The following is a 25886-nucleotide window of genomic DNA, read 5'->3' on the forward strand; positions in this document are numbered from 1 at the left end:
CCATCTCACCATCCAACACTATCACTTCCTCTTTAAAAACAGAGAGCAGACCTCACTGGTGATGCGTTGATAATAAAAACAAATCGTAGGCTGGAGAGATTGCTAAGATGTCCAGCAAGACATCTGTCCAGTTAAGAGGATTTACTGCTCTTGCAGAGGACCCAGGTTCAGCAACAGGCAAGACACTCATACACATGAATTAAAAATAAATAAACCTTATAATAATAACAACAATAATAATAGTAATAATGATGATGATGATGAGCCCAAACCAACTGAATATTCATAAAGCTGCTATCTAGATTAAACAGGTAAGATTTACTCTGTAAATACTTGATTTAGTAACATTTTTGTAATATGTAAAACATACTTTAAATGCCTCTTTAAAAAGGCAGATCCTCGCCTTGGTTTCTCATAGCCACTTCGTTCCCAATTAACAACGCAATTCAAACACTCCCTTCTCTCTGTAGCAAATAAATGACAGTTCTTATTTCTATCTTCCTCTGCTCCCCTATCTCCTCTTTCTCCCCGCCCCCACTTTTGAGACGAGATCTCATTGCATGCTAGGTTAACCTGGAACTCACTGTACTGATCAGATTGGTCTCAAACTCATGTCTGTCACCCAGTTTCAGCCTCCTCAGGGTTGGGGTTACAGGTATGAGCCACCACACCTGGCTACTATTTAATTTCCTTATGAGGTGAATTAATGAGACTATAAAAAGGGGACCAATCAGGAGAAAAACAGGTGTCTGAGTATGAGTTACCAGGGTGTGAGGACTCATTTTCTGCTCAGGTATCCCAGAGCCATGTATGTAATGTAATGTAATTTATGTATGTAACACTAGTCACACAATCTATCTGATGTCTGTATGTCTGTATGTAATATAATGTATGTAGTACCACTAGCCACACAATTTATCTGATGACAGGTTTGTTCCTAGCCGCACCGACCATATGGTAAGCATGTACTTGCAGAGGCAATTGGGCGATATTTCATATACTACATTACATACAGGACACTTCCACAAGAGCAGAAAATTCTACTAGGCAGGGGCGGACAGACTTTTGTCACAAACCAGTGACTGCATGGCCAATACCATCTCCACTCCTACCTGGTCACAAATGAACAGGAACTGCCAAGTGGCAGAGTGAATGTGGCCCTTGGGCAGTATCCTCCGAGCCACCTGTACAACGCCTACGATGTGGTACAAGCACCTTCTCTGGTGCCATAACCCTAGCATGAACCAGTCACATCCCTCTTACCTCCCAGGCTAATGAGAACGCTAGCCAGGCAGAGGATGTCGCCCACCACCACAGCTCCAGACAACTCTGGGGTGATGGCCTGCAGGACAGGTAGTGGCACGAAGTCGGAGAGGCCGAGATGTTCCACATCCCACACGTGGAGCAGTGTCAAGCCCACACTGACTGTGCGGATGATGCAGGTGTTGTTGGTGGCCCCCTTGCCAATCTGCACGAAGTCATCTCTAGGGATAATGGAAAGGGGGCTGAAGCTCAGAAGAGAAGGCAGAGGGGAAGTAGAGAGAAAGTATGTAGCCCCTACTGAGTGTCCCAGACGTGGCTCTACTGGAGGGGACACAGACTTGACACCTTGTCATTCTTGGGACACAACCCACAGCACTCAGCAGGGATCTGCCAGCATTATCACGCTCACACTCAGAAGGGAATCAGAGGCCCAAGGAGGAAAATGACCCACAGAGGACATGCTAAGAAGGTGCAAGCTGCCTTTCACATGCAGCTGGTCCGAGCACTGCTGTGCTGGCTGGCTGGCTCTGTGAAGCAGGAGTGAGGATGGATATGGTACATCTGCTGTGGGGGTCAAACAAGACTGGTCGTGGGAAAGCACTCCTAACACCCCTGCACAACCTTCACTGTGAAGAATGCAGAGGGGGCTTAGAGAGGTAGGAGTGAGGACCATGTTCTCTGACTCCATCCAAACCTCCTCTCCAAGATGGCGGCTGTGAGCAGGTGCTCCTGGCCACACAAGGACTGAGTCACTTCTATGGTATGTCTAAGGGCAGTCAGACCTGGGCTCTACCTTTCCCAAGGCAGACAGACAAATAGTACTAGGTGTAGTGCCCCACACCTGTACAGAAGCCCTCATGACGACTCTTCCTTGGGGAGATGAGCTACCTTGTCAGAATCACAGCATCCACAAAAATCAAAGCCAGGCTTGCAAACAGACTTCCTGTTTTGGCTCCTGCCGTGCAATGTCCTTATACCTGGTTTTCAGGGTTCTTAGTCAAAGGGAACACAAGTGTTCTCAGGCCCACGGAAAGTACTAGTTGGAATGGTAACCAACACCTGGATAGCTCACAGAGCCCAGCCTTAGCTAACGTGTCTCCTCATACCTCTGCAACACTCCAGGGCAGTGGCCAATGACCTTTAAAATCATGGAGTGCTGAGCCCTAACTACCCAGAGGATGCTGGTGCCAGACAGGGGAGTACACAGAGAGCCACTGCTATGCAGCAGACTCAGACTTTTGGTAGGGCCACACTGAAGCCTGGGACCTCCTGTCACCCTCTCCCTCCTCACACCAGGACCCAAGCTGCAGCAAAGATTAAAAGTCAGCCTAAGGGGGTTGGGGATTTAGCTCAGTGGTAGAGCGCTTGCCTGGCAAGTGCAAGGCCCTGGGTTCGGTCCCCAGCTCCGAAAAAAAGAGGAAAAAAAGAAAAAAAAAAGAAAGAAAAAAGAAGAAAAAAAAGAAAAAGAAAAAAAAAGTCAGCCTAAGAAAATCATGCTTGGAGATGGGTAAATGTGGTATTCAAACCCCACTTCCAGCTCATGGCAAATGGCTTGACCTCTCTGGGCCTCTGTAACAGGGATAGGGAGGAACCAGAAAGGCGTAACAGCTGGCTTATGCACAGATGCTCAGTGTGGCTTTTCTCCCACAAGCAGTATGGGGCATGTTCCTTGTTCTCCATCCATTGATGATAGGAGCAGAGGACCTGCAGATGCTACATTTCCCTGCACTTTCTTCCCTGGTCCCATGGACAGCCTTCCACAAACCGGCCGAGCTCAGCTATCAGTAGGTGTGCTCTGCTCCCTGCCCGCTAGGAATGTCATCATGTAACAGCTTTCTGCCTCATACAGACAAAGGCCTGGACCTTTCTTCTTCCCCCGACTCCCTCTGCCTTTTGCTTGGACTTCCAGGCCTGGCCTGAATGGTGCAGCATGTCATCCCTTCAGCCATCCTTCCACAGCATCTGCCCTTCTTTCATCACCCATCTGGACCTAATTATGAAACCCAGATACAACAAGACCAGCTTCCTGGGAAACAAGGAATGCCCATGCCCTACCTGTTAGTAGCGAAATTGAGGTCTGAATTATGAGCGTGGAAGATGTCTCCAGAGCTGTCATGGAAGTGGACAGTGAAGGTCACAGTCATCCCCAGAGGCAGAGCTGTCAGCACCTCCTTGTGCTGAGTGTGCAGGACTGGGCTCATGGAGATCCTCAGGTATGAAATAGGAGAGACCTGGAGGACAGCATTGGGGGGGTGTGGTGATGCCTGCCTGAGTGGATCCCCATTTCAGAGACCACATTTAGTGGGTGGGCTGACTTCAGGATGTGGAGAAGAAAGACTTTGTTTTTTAGAGTTCCCACCTAGCAACATAGTTTCCATCTAATACAGCTAGTCAGCCTCTAAAACACTCAGGTGAGCCAGGATCCATGACTGAAAACTTAGGTAATGTTTTACCCCTGTGCTGTGATTGCAGTGTTCAGAGTTCAGAGTTGAGGGAGGAGCTGGTTCTCGGGGCACTTGAAGTAGAAGCAATGCTCACTAGATGGAGAAGGGATGCCACTGTTACAGGGGTGCTGATGAAGGCAGCACTGTTTCCCAACAGTGGGAAACTTAGAGCCACCTCTGAATCCAGGCCCCATAGAAGGCAGGTAAACAATTATCCTGACTCTAGACACTGACTCGAAGCCTCTATGAGGCTATCAAAGTCCAAAGCCCACAAGCCAGGCTAACTGTGGCGGGGTTGGGATATGATAAACACATTAGTACTTTCTGTCACTCAAAAAATAGGTGGGCTGCACTTGTCAGGCCCACTAAACAAAACAGGCTACAGCCCAGGCCTTAATAAAAGTGTCCAGTGACTGAGTGAGCTTTGTCCTCTAGGATTCAGAGGTTGGTGACAATGTGACAGGGTGCCTGAGGAGTAGGTCTCTGTCCCCAGTAGGCATGGAATGACAGAATAAGCCCTTGGGCGCTGCGAGCACAGTGTAGAGCTACAGTGTGTCAGTGACACCTGAGTCAGTTTCTGATTCAGAATGAGCCACTATGTCCTCAGAGTTGATGCAATATTTGCATGTCTAGTACTAACACTTGATGCCAGAAAGCACTGACCATGCCCAGGTTCTGTGCTGTCCTAAGCAGGAGTTCAGCAGTGGGTGGTGGGAATATCAGTAGTCTGGTACAAGACAGAACATCAGTATGCTTGCCAAGACAGCAAATCTGGGACTTCGAGCCTTTTGTGGATGTCACAGTGCCTCAATTTCCCCTTCTATGAAACAAGCTAGGCAGAATCAATAACTCTCCAGGACACTTGGCACCAATGGCTTACAATCCAGCCAGGGCTTCTGCCTGCAAGTGATACTTGGATAAACTCCTAAGTAGAACTTCTCAGCTGGAGGGTGAATCACTTTTACAGCTGAGAGAGTGTCACGTCTGAGCTCTTACAGTGTGAAAGGCAAACCTACCTTTACAGCGACAAGGACAGTCTGGTTGGTGCCGAAAGGCTCCTGTGCAATCACTTCGAGGGTGGACACTCCAATCCCAGAGCCGGACACCAGAAAGCCCTTCTCGTCAATGTGCACGATGGGAGCCTTCTCAGGCCCATCGAGGACCCGGTAGCTCAGAATGGCTGCACCATCCCTTTGGGAAGAAAGATGATCTGTTTTTATGATGCATGGAGGGGCGATGGCACAGACAGGGGCCCAGTATATTAATATCAAGATTTCACATCTGTGGCTTAGCAGGACCTCGTGGTCCTGTCAATGACCGACTGAAGCCTAATGTGGAAAACTCACAACTTTGAGAGCAGCATAGAGCCAAGGGTGGGAAACCGTGAGATCAGTTTCATCTACCATACTTTGTTAAAAAAAAACCAAAAACCAAACAAAAAAAGAGATCATTTCTATGGTAAATCATTTTCTCTTACTGAAATGAGGCCATCTGGGTGGGGAATAGCGTGGGGGCTTTGAGCTATATGGACCTAGGACTAGCCTCTAATGCAAGGACTGCTACAGGAAAGGTTCACAGCATTTCATGCACTCCTTAGCATGGTAACCAAGGAGAGACCTCAGTTCCTACTCCCTGAAAACTCCCCATCTGTGCTAGCACCACAGATCTTCTCTAGATGAGTTTAAGTAAATGTTACAGCCTCTGCTTGAAGGTTCTTCTACCAGCTCCCTCCTTGTACTCTGAAGAAGTCTTGTTCATCGTTTAAGATGCCCCTAGGTCAGGCATCTCCACCTGTGACCCCTACAGAGAAATCCTTCTCTGGGCTCTACCTGAAAGTCACACACCACCTCCTTACTTCTGCTGCCTCTGAAGGCACTGTGTGTCCTTCGCCTCTGTGGTCACACAGCCTAGCACAGCATCTGCTCCCAAGTTATTTCTGGCTGAATGAACCCTGAGTGCCTCAGGCGACATGGTTGTGTGGCCCAGAGTCCCCCCACTCATCAACTGCTACTGAAGTGTAAGTCATGTTATGAAAGATATCCCTGTGGAATCGAAGGATGAGCCCTGTTTGGAGCCAGCCTTTAAAACAAGTCACCAGCACCGACAGGCATGTGCCCTCACCTCCTGGGGTCTTAAGTGCGGCCTTTCCTTTGGTAGGCTGTGGTGGGACCCAAGCTTTACATTCTAACCTGTTCCCCAGTGCCACCGCTATTGCTAATTCATGGGCTCTACTTCAAGTGGCAAGTCTTGCAAACACAGGGGCATTTGAAAAATTTAACACTTCTAAGTTGGTACTTTGGTCCCTTTTAAAGACTGAATTCGACAGTGTTCATAAAAAGGACTTTTGGCTTCAGGGAACAGAAGAGGGGCCCAGAGGGCTATGGCAGAGCAAAGCATATGCACAGGAAGAGGAGAGGAGGGGATGCAGAAACCACACCATCCAAGCACATCACACAAAAAGATTCCCTGCTACTGCATGCACCCAGGGCACCTGACAACTTTGACAAGTGGTTTGTTGAATGAGACAAGTGTGTCCTCACAGAAAACAGAAGCTGACTCACGAACCTGTTTGTCTGCAGCTTTATAAACGAGTTAGGTGACATTAGTATTTGTTCTGCTTCTACTTCAGGGTTCAGCAGCCGCAGTTTTTCAAATACCTGGAAAAGAGTGAGCCACATTTCCGACCCCAACCAGACTCACATCCAATCTGAGCACCTGCTCTCCCTCAGTGAGGGCTAAGATGAGACGAAAGTTGCTCTAAGCACCTCCCGGGTGGCTTTGGCCTTTAGAGTGTGACAAGGCCAGACCAAATACAATCCTTCGCTCACAGGTATTCTGAGGTCTTGATAGGAATTTGATCCATATAGCCCATCACCACCCCAGTCCTACTGTTTAAATTAAAGTCTCCTCAGGCTGCTGGATTTTAGATTGCTCCCAGCCTGGTTCAAGGGCCCACACATTCTAACACTGCACACAACTCCCAGCTTCTGACGAGATCAGATGAGCCTCCCAAGGGGTGTAAGCATCTAGACAGTCCAGATTCTGAGCTGATGGGCAGCTCTCTGAGGAAGAAACAGTTCAAGTTGTCCCTCTGGCACCTCTGTGATCTCTACAGCAGATCCCCACGTGGGTTCTGTAAGGTCTGTCTCTAGAAGCTGGACCTGAGGCAAAAGGCAGCCCATCCCAAAGGGAGAGTTGAAAAACAGCCTCAGGGAGACCCAGGGGGCTTTGGTGTCAGGGGCACCTGGGGCAGAATCAGAGACCATCTCCACACAGGCAGGTGGTCCTGAGCATGGAATGGCCTGACTGACTGAGACCCTGGCTGCACAGTGGAGTCATCCACAAGTCGACTTCCTCCTGTTCCCTTAAAGCAGATCTTCTATTTAGATGGAGGTGAGCTTGCTTTGCATCAGCTGTGAGAATGTCAACAGTACCAGCACTGTGGGAAGCATCATCCGTGGGGCAGGCTCCAGGGAGTTGTGGGGCACTATGGTAAACTAGAGAGTGGGGCTCAAGTACAGGGAAGCTGGGCTTCATTTATCTGCTGATTCTGCCATGTGGTAGAACTGTACTGCCAGCAACAACAAACCACAACTGTGGGCTGATCCCACTTTCCTGGTCTGACTAACTCCAGAGGCTGTCAAGGAGGAAATGGAGACAGAACCACTCAGACTCAAAACTGCCAAGTCCTGAGTGTTAACTCATGTTTGTTTGTTTTTTTTAAAACCATGTGTTCTTTGTAACTATGTCTGTCTGTACCTGAGTGTGAGCCTCTCTCACACACTCATGGGTCTGTTACCTGCTTGTGTCTTTGTGTAGACACTTGTCTCTGTGTCCCTGTGTGAGTGTGCAGGTGTCTGCTTCTGTTACTGCGTACACATGTTCGAGAAGAGTCAACAGAAGAGAATAGTTGTTACTCTCTTTGAAAATCAGTTTCTTTGTCCCTAAGCCCAGCATGCATGAGAGGGAGGGGAAAAGAGAAGGGAGAAAAAACTCATTTTTTCTCCAGGAGAGGATGTGAATCTTTTTGTTCTTTCTACTGGTAGTCAGGGGATACTTTCAGTTTTTCTTTGCAGCTTACAAGGGGTCAGGGATTACAGAATCCCAGATCAGCAGCAAGATGCCCTTGAAGTCAAACATCCTCCTCAGAGGCAAGCTATCAACTCCTCTCTATCAGGGGTGTGTGAGAGCAGCATGTGCCTATGAGGATGCTTCTGTATGTAGGCTCATGCAAGTGCTGGTGCAGAAGTCACAGGTCATCTTCAGGTGCTATGTCTTAGGCACTGTCAATCTTATTTTTAAAGACAAACTCTCCGTGTCCTGAAGCTTGCAGATTAGGTGACACTGGCTGGCCAGCAAATCCTAAGGATTGCCCTGTCTTAACCTCCCCAGTGCTGAGACACTACCAACGAGTATAGTGTTCTACCTGCAATGTATGTATGTACACTACATGAGTGCCTAGTACCCACAAAGGTCAGAAGAGGGCATCAGATCTCTTGTAATGGTTACAAATCACCAGTAGGTGCTGGGGACTGAACCTGGGTCTTCTGTAAAAACAAGTGCTCTTAATCTCCGACCTCTCTAGGCCCACACCTGGTGTTTTTTTTTTTTTTTTTTTTTTTTAGATTCTAAGGATCGAACTCAGGTCCTCACACACAGTAAGCACTTTATTAACTGAGCTATTTCTCCAGCCCAACTCCTGTGTTTTACAGGACCTAGAGATACAAAGACTCATCCAGAAGGAGGGAAAGGTCTAAGAGAACAGCAGGCTCTGGCAGGGGAATCTCTTGAGCCAGACTGAGTTGGTCTCAGTGGGGCCAAAGGCCCTCCCTTGCTACAGGACAGAGCACAATTCCTCCAACCCTGTGTGGCCTTGACCCTTTGTCCCTTGGGCCTCTGGTTCACCCACAAGTGTCCTGCCTGTTCGGCTCCTCACTAGATGTGTCAATGCCAGAAGCGGGGAGGCTCCTGTCCCTATCAGCAGATCCTAATATCAAGATGCTCCCAGACCTAACTAAGCTGCATTTATGGAATCCCCAGGGCTCTACACAGGTTATTTAGCACTAAACCCTCTCCCCTTTGGAGCTGTAGTGAGGCTTATCTCTGCCTCCCCTGGCATCTTCTGTACACCCTACTCTCCTCTCCATCTGTCTCCTGCCCTGATGGAGAATGGCGATGGAGGGTGGATGCCTTGAATTCCTCAGCAATCTAGGGGGCCATCATGGCTGGGGTGGCACAAGACCCCCATCCTAGGACTCAGGTCACCAGTACTCTCTCCCTTTCATGTGACTCTCGCCATCCAGCCCCTTACCTGAATTTGGATCTCATCTGAGAGCTCCTTGCCGAGACCATGCAGCTGCCCAGCTGTGGGGTCCAGAGCTTTGACCACCACCCGCAGTCCAGTCCGACCTTTCACCCGGCCATGCACATTCATGGCAAAATTGTACTGAGGCGAGAGCCGGATTGACACCTGGGAGAGACATCAAATCTGTTTCCAGGACAGAGGCCTATGGCCCAGCATCCCTAGGTGACAGATGGACACACTGGCCCCTGACTGGTATCTGACTATATTCAAAGCCACTGTTTTGCTGCCAGGGTTGGAAGGCAAACCCAGAGTGAAACAGAGAGTGTTCTTCTAGCACCACCACCATGTGGGCGTGTTTAGAAAACTCTGTGTTTACACAAGAGCCACTGTCTTTAGAGCAGCATGTCCCCACTTCTGCATGCACAGGTGTGTCTGTAGTCACCCAGAACTTGCTGGGCCATGTAGGGTTTCTCGCCACTGATCCACAGTATCTGAATAACCATACTGCTGCTGTCTTATGTAGACCATCATGGGCCCTGAGGTGTGTAATCCTGGGGAATTAGGAAATTCTTCCTTGGCTTTTCTCTTCTGCTGTCAGCTCCACCATCATGGCAAAGACCAGAAAAGTCCCTCTTCTACCTCACTTAGGACATGGTGACCAAGGCTCCTGCGGCTAAAGCCTAGAGCTACAAGAGCTGGTACTCTATTCAGGTCCTCCTAGCTGGGCAAGCCCTAGGCAAGTCCTTTGCTGTCCATGGGCTTTAATTCAAAGTCTTTCCTGTCCAGTCCCAAGATCTTAGGGGTGGCTGGGATCCTGGAGGAGGGCTGATAAACAGGGGTTTACCCTGAACTAAACCAGAGCAAAGACCCAGATTTGCTGGCACCATGACAAAAAACAGGAGCAAAGTTACAGACTCTGTCCCAGAACCTTCTGGAAGTCAAGTGACTTTCCTGCAAGGTCAATAATCTTTGGTGCCTTCTGTTAGAAGTCATCTGCAGTTGTAGTTTGACTATAGTTTGTCCCCTAGGGTTCTTGTGCTGTAAATTTGGGCACAAGAGGTGATGGAGACCATGTGGAAGGGAACAAGGTGATTGTTGTTGGGGGCACTGTCCTCAGAAGGGGTCATCATAGACTTTGAGGGATTCCTGTTAATCCCTAACAGTGAGTTCAGATGTAGCTAAGTGTACACACACACACACACACACACACACACACACACACACACACCACACACTCTCCCCACAAGAGTGGCATAAACTCTTCTCTCTTTAAGCCCTGGCTTCCTGTTTCATCATGCCATCTCTTTCCACATGTCTCATACCAACTGCCATGCTGTGATGTGACCCACAGACCCTCAACAGGGAACTGGTACCACACTGTGAAACTCCCTAAGCTGAATCCAAATAAATCTCCTTTCTCCACAAAGTATCCCACCTCTGGTATTTTGTTGGGGAAACAGAACAGGGACAGATACATCTCCAAACGGCAATGTGTAGACTCCTGTGCGGCAATGTGTGGGACCCTCACCCAGCAAGGATGCTGATTCAGACAGGGGGTTGGGACTTCTTGGTGGTTACCTCATGGTGCCGTCCTCGAAGGTCCAGGACATCCCTCTTGGTGACAGACCAGTGGAAGGTCAGGCCTGGCACAGCATTGCCAAAGGAGAAAGGGCTCTGGTTGCTGGTGATCCCGGTGACATAGACAGGCATCTGAGGGAAGCCAGACCCTGTAATTGCTGCTTCTAGCACTGGGTTCCCCACTCCCTGACATCTCCATCCCCACTGGCCCCAAAGCTTTCCTGCCTCCCCATATGCAGTGGGAACTGTACTCTACTCTTTCTTAAACCTGGCCAGGCCAGGGCAGAGGATCAGGAAATCTGATGTAGTACAAACAACATACAAAGTCCAGATCCATCCCCACCCCCTGTTATTGTGGGAGACAGCTGTGCATGTAAGGTTCTTTTCTGAAATGGGCCCTAGAGCCTTACGATGCCCAAATTCACCTTACGATACCACACAGCTGCCCCATGCCCTCAGGCCTCTCTCTCCTGCTCTTGGGAATGGTCACAGTGGGGGTGAACACCACCACCTGTTTGCTGAGTGCCTGCTGCTGACGACAGTGACATGGCTAAGAGCAAGGATAGGGCACCAAGCCAGGCTGCCTGTGCCAACTTCTAGCCCACCACTTACCACTGGACCTCTCGGCCCCACGTTCCTCAACCAAGCACCAAAACAGTGCAGAAAAGACCGAGTCTGTCAGGGACACTCCTGGACTTTGTCTCATCTTTATTCCCTATGCAATATGGTCTGACAGCCACATAGAAGCACTTACAGCATATTAGATGTTGTAAGTCACCCAGGCATAACTGTAAGCACGAGGAGGGAAGAGAATATCACTCCACTGCTCAGGAGACTCGCATTCCCTCAGGCACCACATCCAGCTGTGTGGCCTTGGGCAGAATGGCACCCTTCTGCTCACCTGTGATGTGAGCCAACCCCATCCCAAGTACTGTGCAGTCACCCAGTGGGACAAGCATATGGAGATACATGGCAGAGCAAGTACCACGAACCCATGGTCAACTGTGCCAGGCCAGGTGTCAGCCTAGCTGCCGAAATGCAGTAACCTCAGGAACATGCAGGGATCGGTGAAGAAGCTTGGGGGTGAGTGTGACACTGTGCTGCAAGTGATCTGAGCCCCACCCCATAGGTCAACATGCTCCATGGATGAAGGCTAGAGGCGGTTCCCTCACAAGGCATGATGCTCCTGCAGCAGCCTGTTAAGAGCCTGGGACCAGAGCCTAAGGCCTCCTGAACCATCAGGCTCGCACCTCACCTGGGTCCCGGTCCTCATTCGTGTGATCGGGGCTCGGATCCTCACTGCCTGGAGCTGTAGCACCTCTACTTCCACATGATCCTAGGAGAGAGCTGGGTTCAGGCCATTTGGGGTGTTGAGACCCCTCCAGGTGAAGGAGTTATCTGCCTAGCTATGAGGCACCAGCAGCATGCTGGCCATTGAGTATCTGCCTGAGGAGGTCTTGCTTTGGGGATGGCTCACTCCATGGGACCAGACTTTTCCCTCCCTACACCCTGGTCCTAGGCCAGCAGCTCTATCCTATTTAATGTAGATGCTGTAGATCAGTCCCCTAGGTTGGCAACAAGAACTTGATTTGTTCTCCTCTAGGCTGTATGGACCCTCTCAGGATAGGCCTCAGATGCTCCCAACTCCAGTACTCAGCCTGTCTGCCTCTGACTCACCAGGATACAGGGATGAATAGAGGAACCAGGTCACATCTGATGCAGCAGGCCTTACACCTCCCTTTATCCTTAATCCCATATATCAACTAATTTGACCAAAGACTAACTCCTCCTGCACTGGCTTCTTTAGACTTGGGCTAATAAGGTGCATAGCCCTTTAGACACGGTACATGTAGAGTCCATATTCCTTCACAGCTGTGGTGGTTTAAATGAGAATGGCTGCCATAGACTACTATATTTCAATGTCCGGTCCCCAGTGGGAAACTGTTTGGGAAAGATTAATAGGCGTGACCTTGCTGTCACTGGGGGTGGACTTTGAGGTTTCAAAGGCCCATGCCATTTCCAGCCTCTCACTCTTGGCCTCGTGGTTATGGTTATGGCTAAGATGTAAACTCTCAGCTATTCCAGCCCCATGCCTGACTGCCTGCTGCCGTGCTCCCTGCCATGATGGTCATGGACGCACAGTCTGAAACTAAGCAAGCCCCCGATTAAATGTTTTCTTTTAAAGGTTGCCTTAGTCAAGGTGTTTTGTCATGGCAATAGAAAAGTAACTAAGACATCGCCTAGTGCCGTTACTTAGGCAAGTAACCCCTCATAGGAGGGGTCCAGTAAGTCCTTCTTGCCCCCATCTTTCTCATTGCCCAATTCTAGCTGTTTCTGGACCACCCCTTGGCCTTAGGATGCTGGTGTGTCCAGAGTCAGACAGATGGAGCCAGCAGCATCTGATAGAATCATATGCCAGTGTGGATGTGGAAGCTATAGGCTGAGTCTCTCAGAATAGCTGGGGACACAACCCCCAAATCCTGCCAAGGACCATGATGGAGACAGGTGAAGGAGAGGGCCCAGCAAGGTGAGACCAGAGAGAAAGTACAGCTGGGAGTCCCAGGACAAGAGTAGAGAGAAGGACATGGGGAGGGTCAGGACTGTGCCTTCTGCCTGACTGGAGGAGAGAAAGGAAGCGGCTTCAGAAGCCAGTCCTTTCTACAGAGGAAACAGAGCAGGGCATTCCAGGGTCTTTCATTTCACTCTCGGGGTGCCTGTGTAGACCCTAGGCACCATGGGATTGTTTTATATGCTCAGTGCTTCCTTGCCATCTCCACAAAAATCGATACACAAAATTGGGACGGTTGTCTCTGCCATTCAGAAAGACTTTGTGGTTCAACTTAGATTCTTGGAGGCAGATACTGAAACTGCAAGAACAGGGAGCCAATCAATGAACTCAATGTCAGATCAAAGTCAGTCTCAGGGAACCAGGACTACCAGGCTCATGGGGGTGGCCACTCATCAGGCCTCTGGGCATGTGCTTAGCTGCTCTCACTGTAGAAAGTTGCGCAGGCTGCCCACAAGGGGCCTCCTGGAGGGATGGGGGGACTGAGGCTTGAATGAACAGGATGCCTGTGTGAGCCACCCTGGCAAAGGAGGTGGAGGTGGAGGTGGAGGGGAATCTGGATGCCCTTCTGGTTTTATCATCAGGCTTTCTTGGGAGCAGAAATGACCCCCCGCTGCGATCCTGAAAGGGACGCTATCAGCCTTTGAAAACTGTCACCTCTTGTCAGCAATCCCACTGGTGTGGGTCAGGGAAAGCCAAGGCATAAAAAAAAAAAAAAGTCCACCAAAGAGCCTAGGCAGCCAGCGCCAGTGGGCCAGGGTTAAGCAAGAGATGAGCAGAACCCTGACTATAAATCCAGGTCTGAAAGCACTGGCAGCCTTATACCATGCTTTTAGCACCCAGCTGTGAATCCAGGTCTACAGGGTCACACACAGAGCATCTCATCAGGGCTGGCCCCTTCCATCCTGTCACCACATGCTCAGGACTCACTGCAGACAGTGCACAAAAGGACTTAGAGCTCTGAGCTCAGGGAGTCCTGAGCCAAGTGTCAGAATCACAATAACCGCAGGCCACGAGCATGTGTATCACACGATTCATCTGCAAAGGTGGAAGGTAGCAAACCTAAACTGAGGAATCCAAGGTTCTGAGGTCAGTGCTCCGAGGCACACACCTCCTCAGATACCAGAGAGCCTGTAGGGCTAGGGTTGCTAGAGATCTTATCCCAGAGAGCAGCTGGAAGAACCTAGGAGACTTGGTCTATGGGAGAGCCATCTTAGGTCTGGGTGTCTTCAAGAAGGCAGAGGCCAAACCGAGCAGAAATCTGGCCACACCAAAACCAGTCCCAAGAGCCAGCCACCAGTGGCACATGTGATACCTGGGAGACGATGATGACCTTGCCAGTCTCGGCATCCACTGCCTGCACAACTCCCAGTACAGAGCCATTGCCAACCATGAGCCCACGCACCAGCCCGGCGCTGCTCACTGCAGCCACACTCTCATTGTTGATGGAGAAGAGGATGTTGGACTGAGGCTGGGGGCCGCCCTCGGAGGTGATCTGAGGAGTGAGAAACAGTGGCTCTTGTGAGCACCTGCTGTGCTGGAGAGCCCTCACCATCCCACAAGGGTGAGGGTGCTGACAGTGAAGGCCTGTGTAGACCCGCAGTGGCTCCCACCTGCATCATGGCTCCAATAATCAGTGTCACCTTCCTTGGTATCAGTCTGAATGGGGGGAAGACCTGGAGACAGAAGAGAGAAGGGACTGAAATCTATAAGCTGACTCTGGCTGCATGTGTCATGCACTGAACATGGGGTATGAACATCCCTCAGTTGAGGGTAACTGGTAGGGGCTGGGGTACCAGGCAATGCTGGAGAAATCTATGAATCTCTCAGTGCAGGTCTCAATGTGGGCCCCAACTAGCACTAGTACTTCTTCTGGGGACTTGTCAGGGATTCTCTGATCTCATCTACCTGAGACCTATGGGAGCCAGAGGTGGGCCTCTGTGATTTGAGGCCCAATGAGCCCTCTGGTAATTGAAGGTTGACTTTTGAAGTTGTGACTGGCTCTCATCTCCAGAATCCTGACTACTCCTCTTTGGAGAGCTGCCTCTAGCACTACTAAAAGCAAACTATATTGGAACAGGGCTCGACTTCAACAGCTGCATCATTTTCCTGCAGGAGGAAGGGCTCAGGAACAGTCAGTAGTCTAGGTGGACACTCCATCTCTGTACCTCCCTTGCCCCACGGCCTCACAGGTTCCTGCTTGTCAAGCATGTAAGAAGTGTTCCAAGGAGATGGTGGAGACTGCTCTGTGCTGAGAATTAGTCTTGGTTGGGTTAGCTATTTATAGGCAGAAACGAGCTCCTCACCACCAGTGGGAGGAAGGCACACTTCCATCTGGAGGCATAAACCGCCTCTGCCCGATTCTAAAGGCAGATCAATGAAGCCCGCCACCCGTGTGGCGGAAACCTGCAGGAGATGGTACTGTTGCTGCTCCTAGTGGGTATCTGGGGATTCCTGGGTAAGGTGGCCTGACCCAGCCTGCCCTGACTTCTTCCTACAGTGGGGTACCTGTGAGAACCTAGAGGCGGGATAGACAGAATCACACTGAGATGGTGTATGGGCCCCAGAGCTCAGCTGCTCCTGAAAGACCTGCCTCAGGAAGCTCCTTTCAGACCCCTTCTGTCTGCACAGCCCTGGCAGGTGCTCATGGCCCCCTTGGACCTAGGCCTTAGTTCAGGAGCGTGGGAGTTAGCACTACACAAGCTAACAGCAGTCGATGGCTTCTGAAAGGATTTCTGCCTGTCCCTTTACCATGGGACAAAGTGCAAGCATTTCTCTGAATGGCCTGGACCCCGTGCCGTAGCAGGAAGCCAACATCTCAAGCTCCTTCTGGTTCCGAGTCTAATTGCTGCAATCCACACAGAGCTGGTGACCATGCCTCACCCTCAGAGGACATAGGAAGGCACAGACTTCAACATGGCTTCTCCATGTAGTTGAACTCCTAGCCTGTCACCAGAAAGTCATGTCCAACCAAGATGGAGCCCACACAGAGCAAAAGAAACAGAACTACCTCGATCTGTTGTGCGGTGGAGCTGACTCTCTGCCCAGATTTGTCCGTCACACTTGCCGACAGGCTGGTTTGGCCAATGGCCACGCCGTGCACAAGGAATGTGGCCGTGTAATTGTCTAGAGCTTCATCCAGAGTCCTGAGACAAAAAGATCATTGGATCCCTCCTCCAAGGAAGAGCCCTTGAGAGACTACACGGGAATGAGCCCCATCCCCAGACACCCTTCCCCTGACTCCTGTGGGGACTTACACCAGCGTGATGATCTGGGAGGCTGCTCGCAGCTTCAGGTCCATAAAGGTGAAGTACTTGGCCAGGAAAGGCTTCTTGTAGAAGTCCAACACACGGACATAGGCCTTGACAGCCTTCCCGATCTCCACCTAAGGCACAGGCTGTAGCTTCTCAGTGATCATTCCTCCACCATGTAGCACCCAAGGCTTTCAGAGACAGCATCACCAACTTCTAAATCAGAACTTAGGAACTGGGTAGAAGTCACCCAGAATGACATCCGGCTTTGGCCAATCAATGAGTGGGAAATGATGAGCTTGCAGTATACCGGGCCTAGGGCGTGGGAGGCTTTGTCCATAGCATGAGGCATAGACTCCACTCTCTACCAGTGGGCAATCAATGAATTAGGGAGTAAGGACACAATTTAGAACAACAGAGGCACAGAGGTGCTGAGAGTCTGAATGGATACAAGGTATCAGCAGGCACATTTCCTAATGCATTCTTTAGGAAAGGAAGACCTGGAATGCCTGCTGAAGAGAAATCTAGTGGGCAAGCTGGAGGGAGGCTGGTTTTGGTAGTATCAGAAGGGGCTGAGGCAGGACAGTGGGTTAAAGGTCAGCTTGAGGGATAGCACCAGCCTGTCTCCTATAAGAAAACAGTCAGGAATATTTGAGGCTGGGTAACAAGGCTTTTAGTTATTAAGTCTAAGCTGCCGGAACATCCCTCTTTCAACCACCACCTTTTCATCAGCACAGGAAAGCAGGGACTAGGCACTGAGCTCTGGAAGCCTAGCCCCAGCCACCTCAGCTCTGAATGAGATTCCCATTCACACAGAAGGAAAACCTAGGTCTGCCTTATTCACAGCACAGGAGCACTTGGCAGTACTGAGTTTTACTCATTTGCCTCTGAAATTCCCAAGATTCTTCATCTCACACGCTAGGTCAAAACTCCATGCTCAGCAAGGTGTGTGGCTGGTGAACAACCTCTGTGAGCCAGAGGACTCCCAAGTCATTCCCAAGTCAAGGCTAACTCAGTCGATCCTGCAGGCAGGATTTACTGCCAAGCATTACCAATGACAAATGGGATAAAGGAATATAGCAGGATGTCAGCCTGCACTGTCCATAAGAAGCACAGGAGTCAGAGATGGCAACATAAGTTCAGCCACTCTGGAGTGGTCAGAGGAGGGCAGGACACAGGAAGAAAAGCAAAGGCTATAAGGAAACACCTCCAGGATACACTGTCCCTGCTTTGTGTGCAGCAGCGGAGAGGGGCCACGCAGAAGCGTCTACTAACCTTGTCCACCACTCGGACATAGAGCTCCTGGATGTCGGAGACATGAATGGTGGCCTTTGCTGGGGCTGGGAAGGTCAGGCACAAGTCATGGACCATGACAGTTGATGAGCCTGGGAACAGAGGATGCACCTGAAAAGCAAGTCACAAGGTCACAAGGCTGCAGGTCCCATCTCTGTTCAAAGGGCCATTAGCAATAACTATCTGGTCAGTGCTTCAAAGAAGTGAACACAGAAGGCCCTCTGGCACCTCCCTCTGGTGTCCCGGCAGTCGGGGCATGAACTGCAGAGGGCATTACTCTCAGGGGCCCCAGGCAGCCTTTACCTCAACTTTATGCATCTTATACAAGGGGGGTTGATCAAAACGTGATGGCTAAGAACACACACGGTAACCTGGAGGCAGAAGCTTCAAGCCCAGGATGGCCCGGCCAGGTGGCTCTAATAACAGGGTCATCTGGCCCGGCCAGGTGGCTCTAATAACAGGGTCATGCCCCCTGAGTCTCATGAGAAGCTGCATGTCAGGAGCTGGTAGAACTGGGGGCAGCTGCTTCCAAAGGGAGTTCATCTCTGAACTCGCAGCACAATGGGCCTGAGCACAGACAGCGCAGGTTGCCCACTCCTGGGTGACCTACCCATCTCTGCCACCCAGCTTTGCTTAGAGTCATGATCAACTAAGACGTTCTGGGTGAAAAACAGACACAAGCTTAGACTCTCGAGTCTTGTCACTCCCCCAGTTCTACTAGTTCCCTTCAGCCTTCCTCACCCATGCAACCCCACACAGCAGAGATTCCCCGAGGCAACTGCAGCTCTGAGCACTGGTTCAGCCGCAGCGACTCCTCATGGAGACATCTGACTCTCAAACACGGACTTGTCACCACAGGTCCCCTAGCATGTGTTTCAGCTGAGCAGGCAGGGGCTGGGCAGTGGGGTTGGGGGAGGGGGCTGTGACTGACTTTGCCGATTACATTCTGTCACAGTGGGGCTTGGGGGTATAAATGCATCCCGTAGGCATCTCAGCACTTGCAAAGCAGGAGTTCCAATACCAAGAATTTGTGTATGGGGGTTGGGGCGGGGAGGGGGCCAGATAGGTTCTCTACCAAAGGGAAATAACCAACTTTTTGCCTCTTACCCCAGTCCTCAACTGTTGGCTCCAGTTTCAAGCCTCACTTCCTTGACTGGATAGGTATAATCTTCCCTCACTGGGCTCACAAGCCCTCACCACTGTGGAATTTCCAGCTTCCTAGTCCCCTCTATGCTGACCTGCATCTTCCAGAAGACGTCACACACAGCCTGGTGTCTGGCTAACAGCCTGCACACAACCTCTATACCTTGATTAGACAGAGACCCACAGCTTTCAGTGAACTAGTTTGGCTAAGAATGTGAAATTCTGAAGATCTCTGCAGAGAACACAGACCCTATGGATTCTGGGTCCAACAACTTCAAGGTACAGAAGAACAAATTGTACAGAAGAAAATCAAAGATGGGTGGAAACAGCCTGAAGGGGAGCTAGAGATCCAACCCAAGTAGCTTAGTCCCCATTCAGAGGCACTGCCTCCTTCACAGGGAAAAACAGGGCCAGCAGCTTCCAGAGCAGGAACAGGAGAGGGGCCAATAAGGAAAAGCTAAGCTAAGGAAGGCCTAAGCCCACAGGTAGCTAGGGGTAGACAAAATTGGAAAGCTGGGCCAAGCTGCTACATGCAGGTGTAAGTGCGCTCCAGGGCACTCTAAGTAGATGAGGTATGCCTGGCTTATTTAATATGATGGCTTAAAGTAGATTAGCAAAGATTCCCAGGGTGGGAATCATACTTACATTCCAAAATGATGGCTGTGGGACTTGAGCTGTTGTGGCTAGCCAGCCTGGCATTAAATATGGGTGGAGAAGCTAGCGGTCATCTGGCTTTGCTATTATTACATTTTCCCTAGAGAAGCTCATGCAAACCGGTGTGGAGGAGTGAGCAGCTCTGAGAACAGGACCTGCTGCTCATGCAGGACCTGCTGCTGTCAGGAGCTGGCATGTCCTTCACAACCTGAGGAAATTACATGGTGCACACACTGCCGACAGACCCACGTGGGCAATGCTGACATGGGTGGGCTTTTTCGTTTTTGTTTTTCCCTCTGTCTTCAAAAACGAAAAAAAAAATCACTTTGCACATTTTAAACAAAGGCATAAAATGGCAGTGAGGAAATCAATTTCTCTTCCACTTGGCTTCCCAGAGAATGGATGCTCTGTCACCTTCCGGATGACAGAAGGAGAGGACAGTGCCAGGCTGCACGTAGGGAAGCGGCGGGGTCTAGCCTGCTCTGCAGCTGAACTCGCTTCAAAGCCCTGTAATAGAGCTTTGAGTCCGGCACGTGAGGTCACTCGGAAGACAAAGAAACAGCGCAGACGGAAACAGCCTACCGATAGCTAGTAGTCACACAGGGATCCTGGGCCACTCCTCACTAGACCTAAGTGGCTCATACTTCTCAAGGGTCTACACCACATGCTCCTGATGGACATTCAAGAACACCGAGAAGAGGCAGTGGGGGTGTCTGGAATGAGTTCTCATTTCTAAGTGTTGACAGTGCCACTGAGAATGTCATCAAGTACTGAGCCCAAGGGAAAGTCCTGTCATCAATCTGGAGATGATGAATGCATTATTACTCATTAAGAAGTTGCATGGCCCATGAGCTCACCAGCCCCGCCTTCCTGAGCCCCATTCACACTTCGGAGTTGCTGTGGCAGGTGACATTTTCAGATGAATAAAGAAGACCCCAGAATATTTCTGACCGTCACTGGGAGGGGACATTAGCTTCTCTCTCTTCTGATGTGCTCACCAAGGCCGTGAAGAAGGCCAAGCTACCACACAAGAGGACTGGGACCTGTATCTTCAGTCTCTCACCTAGCAGTCTACAAAGATGACCAGAGCTCACGTGAAAACCACAGGTATCCAGGAGTCAGCCTAGATAAAACATGCTATGGTCAGCTTTGCCAGTTTCCCAGGGGTGAGAGTATGCAGTAGGCACCATACCATCTACAGCCAGCCTCACAGAAGATGTGGACACCTGAACTCAAGCCCCACGACCATCACCTCCTACCAATTCATCACCAGTATGCTTCTGTATATATCCCAGGGCACCATGGCTAGCCACATACTGCAGTACTGAGGAGATAAAGAAGCACGGCTATGGCTCACCAGAGCAGAGCCTGCGAGCCTTATTCCTTATTACCATCATACTGTGCACTAGAGCCTTCTCAAATGAAAAGAAAAAGAAGTGTCAAGTACTCAGGGCACACCAAGTTCTCAGTGACAGGCTGTGCTCAGAGGACTCATGAAATATAAGGAATGGTTGAGCAGGAAGAAGCTTTAAGTTTAAACCAGGTAAACACTCTTTTGTGCAAACCTGCCAAAAATAAAATAAAGGCCCCTTGCAGAGGGTTCTGGGGGCTGTGTGAGCCAAACTAATCAGCTCTGCTCAGCCCGGGGTTCATTGTGTGGGCATGAAAACTTCCACCATAGCCTGCTGTGTGAATCACACACTCACGTCTCTTCCAAAGATACCGAGAAGCCAACTCCATACATACAGGGACCACTGTGGAGTCTCAACTGCCTATCAATAGAGAAGAACGAAGCATTGTCTAGGAGCTACGTGAGAACGGCTGTGGGCTTTCTTGTCTGTGAAGAAGAGAAATGAGGATGTGGCTAATTAGCAGCTGCAAATGCCAAGGAAATGTGCAAATGCGTCCTTCAGAGACAGCCTCTGAAGGAAGCTGGGAGCACCCGTCACAGCCCATCAACACTCGGAAAGATCCTCAGGGTTCCAGAGAAGAAGAAGGGAACAGGACCTGATTTCCCCTTGAAGCAGTTGGAGGAGAAAGCAGAGGCCCAAGGTCAGTGTTCCACAGAACCTGCTGGGATGGAAGCCACACTGGGAAGGCCTGCCTCCAAGGTACTGCTTCACAGGGAGCCAGACTGGCCATGGGACAGAATGGCTGCAGTGCACTGTGACCTGAAGATGTGGGGCACTAATACCCACACAGAGGCAACCCCAGGATGGCAGTGTCTGAAGATCAGAGGTATTCTAGGAGAAACTGTAATACTGAAATCCCTGAGTCTTTCAAACAAAGGTTAAGCTTCTGCTCACTACCTACATACAGAGCCAAGCCAAAAACAGACTCTGAAGAGCACTTGCTCCTGGATGCAAGGTCTTTCTTCTGGCCATAGGTTCACTCTCAGCTTATTCAAGAAGGGCAACCCGACTAAGAGGAACTGTTGTTGGTTGCTATGGCAACAGACACACCTTTCCCAATTTCGAATTCCCTTCTTCTTGATAGCAGGAAGTTATTTTTAATCTCTAGAACACAAAGATAAGGTATGTTTCCAGATGTGCGGATGAATTTCAACTAAAGCTTTTCCTCCTAGTGTCAAGCTTTGACAAGGCATACTCACACAAAGGGGTGTACAATTATTCCTTCTTTTATTGAGGGGAACAAATGAAAATGATTGGCAAAAGCATGAGTATCTCCACCCACAGTTCCCGATACTCAGAAGGCTGAGGTAGAAGGAGCATTTGAGCCAAGGAGTTCAAGGTTAGGGCGACCCCAGGGTCTTAAAAATTAAAGTTAGAGATGGCTCATCGGTTAGGAGCACTGGCTGCTCTTCCTAAGGACCTGGGTTCTAGTCCTACCACTCATATGGTGGCTTAAATCATCTGAAACTCTAGCTCCAGGGCTCTGATGCACTCCTCTGACTTTTGCAGGAACTGCACGCATGTGTTGCACACATACATGCAGGCAAAACACTCAAATGCCAAACTTAAAAATAATCTCTTAAAAGGAGAACAAAATAAAGATTTCAAAACACAGGCCTAACATATAAGACGAAAGGAAAGAGGAACAGAAAAACAAAAGGTCCCCAAGCCATGAGCAGCGCCAGAGCAGGCAGTCACATTAGAGAGCTTGGGAAAAGAGGCATCCTAAAGGTACCTTGAAATTGACCAGTGGCATGCATATAGAATGTAGCTCTCACAGCTGCTATAACTGATTCCTACAGGCTCTAAATCAGCTGCATCTGATGCTCCCTTGTAGGCAGACACAGAGTTTGCTGACCACTAATCTTATCATTTCCAAATGTAAGTCAACCTTGCACAGAGCTGAGCTAAAACATAGGTAGGATCTGGAGTGAGGTGCAACCATAGTACTCCCCTAAGCTCCTTCACCTGGCTTTTCTAATGCTGTCTCTTCATTAATTCTAAACAACATGTAGAGATGGTCATTTATTAACCCAATAAGGCAGCACCACATGTACCTTGCTCATAAGCACATCCTTAGGTTCCTGAGCTTGTTGGTCACTGAAGACTCAGAACTCTCTTAGGTCTGAGTGGTCTGCACTACCATCATCTATGTGCCTATGAGCACCTGTGTACAAGAGCTGGCCTCTGACTCACCAATCATGGACGAGAAAGGAGATGTAGTGAGCATCTGCTCTAAGTCCAGTGTCAACCAGTCTGACAGTAGAAAGACCCATGACAACCTCACATGTCTGTGACCAGAGCCGTACCACATGACCATAGTCCTTTATAGGGCGTTCTCAAGGATGACCTGCATGATGGATGCAGAGATTTACTATCTGGTCAAGGGAATGGTACTATTGCCCAACACGCTCACCCTTCTCTTACAGATAGAGTTTCTGAGCAGAGGGAGAGCCAGCAGCAGCATGGAGATACCCATTCATTGCCTGCTGGAAGCTCTGGGAATCAGGTGAAACTTTGGAGGAACTGAGTCTGTGCATACCCAGAGGTCCAATCTGAATCTAAGCAAACAGATACAAGGTAGGGTGAGGGCGGGGTGAGGAATGTTAGCCGTCTTTATCTTCACAGACATATTTAAAAATACTTTTAGCCTTGCCTAAAAGCCCCTTATCTGCCTCATCTGGGGCATATGTATAATGACCACATCAGGTTTAGTGGTGGAAGGATGCAAGCTTTCTCCCCACAATCTAGAACAAGACAATGATGGCTGTTCTCATCCTTCTATTCAACATTGTACTAGAGACTGTAGTCAGGATAATAAGGCAAGAAAAAGGATTAAAACTTCTAAATTCAAAGGGAAGGAGTCAAACTACCTATATTCACACTTGACATGATTTTACACACATACACACACACACCCTGGGGAATCCACTAAAACTTCTTAAGAGTTCAGCAAGGTTACAGGATATGAGACTAACATGCAGAGGGCCAAATGTTAGAAAAATGAAATTTAAGAACACAATTCCATTTAGAATTATTAACATGCAAAATAACAAATACCTAGAATTAAAGTCAACAACACTAGTATAAAACTTAACACTCCCAACTAGAGCCATCACCAAAAGATATCAAGGGAGGCCGAGGAGACAGTGATACCTCACAATTGTGGACAGAGGGTGAATAAGTTGACAAGCTGACTCTGGGATTTATATTGAATTGTAAAGGATGTAAAACAGTCAAAGCAGACTTGAAGAGAAGAGTCAGAAGACGCACAATGTTAAACCTGCTATGAGTTGGCAATAATCTACACGGTAGTGCAACAGAGCAAGACATGCAGGTCACATAGAACTTATAGAGGTGGCGGCCTCAGAACTGAGCTCATGCCCTATCTACTGGATTTTGACAAGAATGCCAAAATCATGCAATGCAGAAGAAAAAGAGTTAAGACTGCCAGGACAGTTGGACAGCCACTCATGACAGAAGACCTGGATTCCCACCACACACACACACACACACACACACACACACACACATTCAGTGCAGACAAATCTCAGAAGTAAACAGAGCAAACCGTCAGGAGTGCCACTGGCCGTGAACCCTCAGGGTGATAGGAAAGGCAGAAGCACAAGGACCGGCAGGAACACTCATAGCCAAGGCTCCCAACCTAAGTTCAATCCCCAGAACCCACAAGGTGGAGAGACCCAACTGCCAAAGTTGCCCTCTAACATCCACACACATGCTATGTCATGCATGTTTCCTTTAGCTCTGACACAATAAACGTATAAATAAATATAAGTTTTAAAAAAAATCAAAAATTTAAATTTTATTATTTTAGTTTTTATTTTAACCAAAATTAAAAACATAAGCTTGAAAGAAAATAAAAAAGAGAAGGCTGGAGAGATGGCTCAGTGGTTAAGAGCACTGACTGCTCTTCCAGAGGACCTGAGTTCAATTCCCAGCAACCACATGATGGCTCACAACCATCTGTAATGGGATCTGATGCCCTCTTCTGGTGTGTCTGAAGATGGCTACAGTGTGCTTAATACATAAAATAAATCTTAAAAAAAAAAAACAAGTAAAAAAGACAAACCTTAATGAAAAATAAGTGCATATCACATCTCACGAATGAACCACATCTAGAATATAATATGATATTCTATAACTTAATAGAAAGAATAAAATCAAAGGTTCTGAATAGACATTTATCCAGAAAGACACAAGAATCTGAAGAAGACAAAAAAAGCCACAAAGATGGGGAACGACTTTACTCCTCAGGGAATACAAATCTGCCTCACAAGGAAAAGCCATCTGTACCTACTAGAGTGGAACTGTGCAGAAAGGGGAAAATCTATAGAGTTAAGTAATACATTAGGTAAAAGCTGAAACGGGATGAGTTTGGAAGAACTCAAAGGTAACAGTAGCTATAGGTTTCCTTTCCAGGCATGAAAATACTCTAAGCATGATGGTGGGGGGTGGCGGTTCACATCTGTGACGTACTAAGAACCTCCACACAACACATGAAGTTGATGAAACATTTGAGTCAGCATCAAAGCAATCAACAGAGGCATACTCTGCCACCCCTCCCTGTCACCTGTGAGGCACACACTGCCACCCTCCCTGTCACCTGTAAATATCATACCCTCTGGTTTACCTCTGTCCCCACCAGCTCCTGATAGCTAGCACCACAGAGAACCCTCAATCCAATACTTCCACATTCCTTACATCCAGTTGGTTCCTCTCAATGTATACCTGTCCAGCTTAGGGCCACCAACTTTGTGATCTATAGGCTAAGAGAGCTGGTGGAGGCAAAAAACAGGAGCAACAGAAATGTGGGGAGTTGAAGCCACGAACACCAGCACATGACTGACGTCATGCCATCAGCTCCTGAGTAGGAGTGGGCAACATGCTCCAGTGTTTCTGAAAGGAGGTGCTAGCGTAGGTCACTGCCTAGATCATAGCCCTCCCTGGAACATAAGT

The 25886-nt window shown here is 49.1% G+C and overlaps 1 protein-coding gene across 1 annotated transcript in view; it reads right to left on the bottom strand.

Moving 5' to 3' along the window:
- The window catches only part of Nup210 (nucleoporin 210), a 97942-nt gene that overhangs the window by 15158 nt on the left and 56898 nt on the right, over nucleotides 1–25886 (bottom strand). The window contains 12 exon segments of the mRNA NM_053322.3: nucleotides 1264–1484; nucleotides 3319–3494; nucleotides 4724–4898; nucleotides 6273–6364; nucleotides 9019–9177; nucleotides 10591–10722; nucleotides 11846–11926; nucleotides 14472–14651; nucleotides 14770–14832; nucleotides 16167–16302; nucleotides 16414–16541; nucleotides 17683–17811. Of these exon segments, the coding sequence (NP_445774.1) occupies nucleotides 1264–1484; nucleotides 3319–3494; nucleotides 4724–4898; nucleotides 6273–6364; nucleotides 9019–9177; nucleotides 10591–10722; nucleotides 11846–11926; nucleotides 14472–14651; nucleotides 14770–14832; nucleotides 16167–16302; nucleotides 16414–16541; nucleotides 17683–17811 (1672 nt within the window).

The sequence above is a fragment of the Rattus norvegicus genome, chromosome 4 (genome assembly GCF_021556685.1).
Source record: "Rattus norvegicus strain SHRSP/BbbUtx chromosome 4, alternate assembly SHRSP_T2T, whole genome shotgun sequence".
Classification (NCBI taxonomy): Eukaryota; Metazoa; Chordata; class Mammalia; order Rodentia; family Muridae; genus Rattus; species Rattus norvegicus.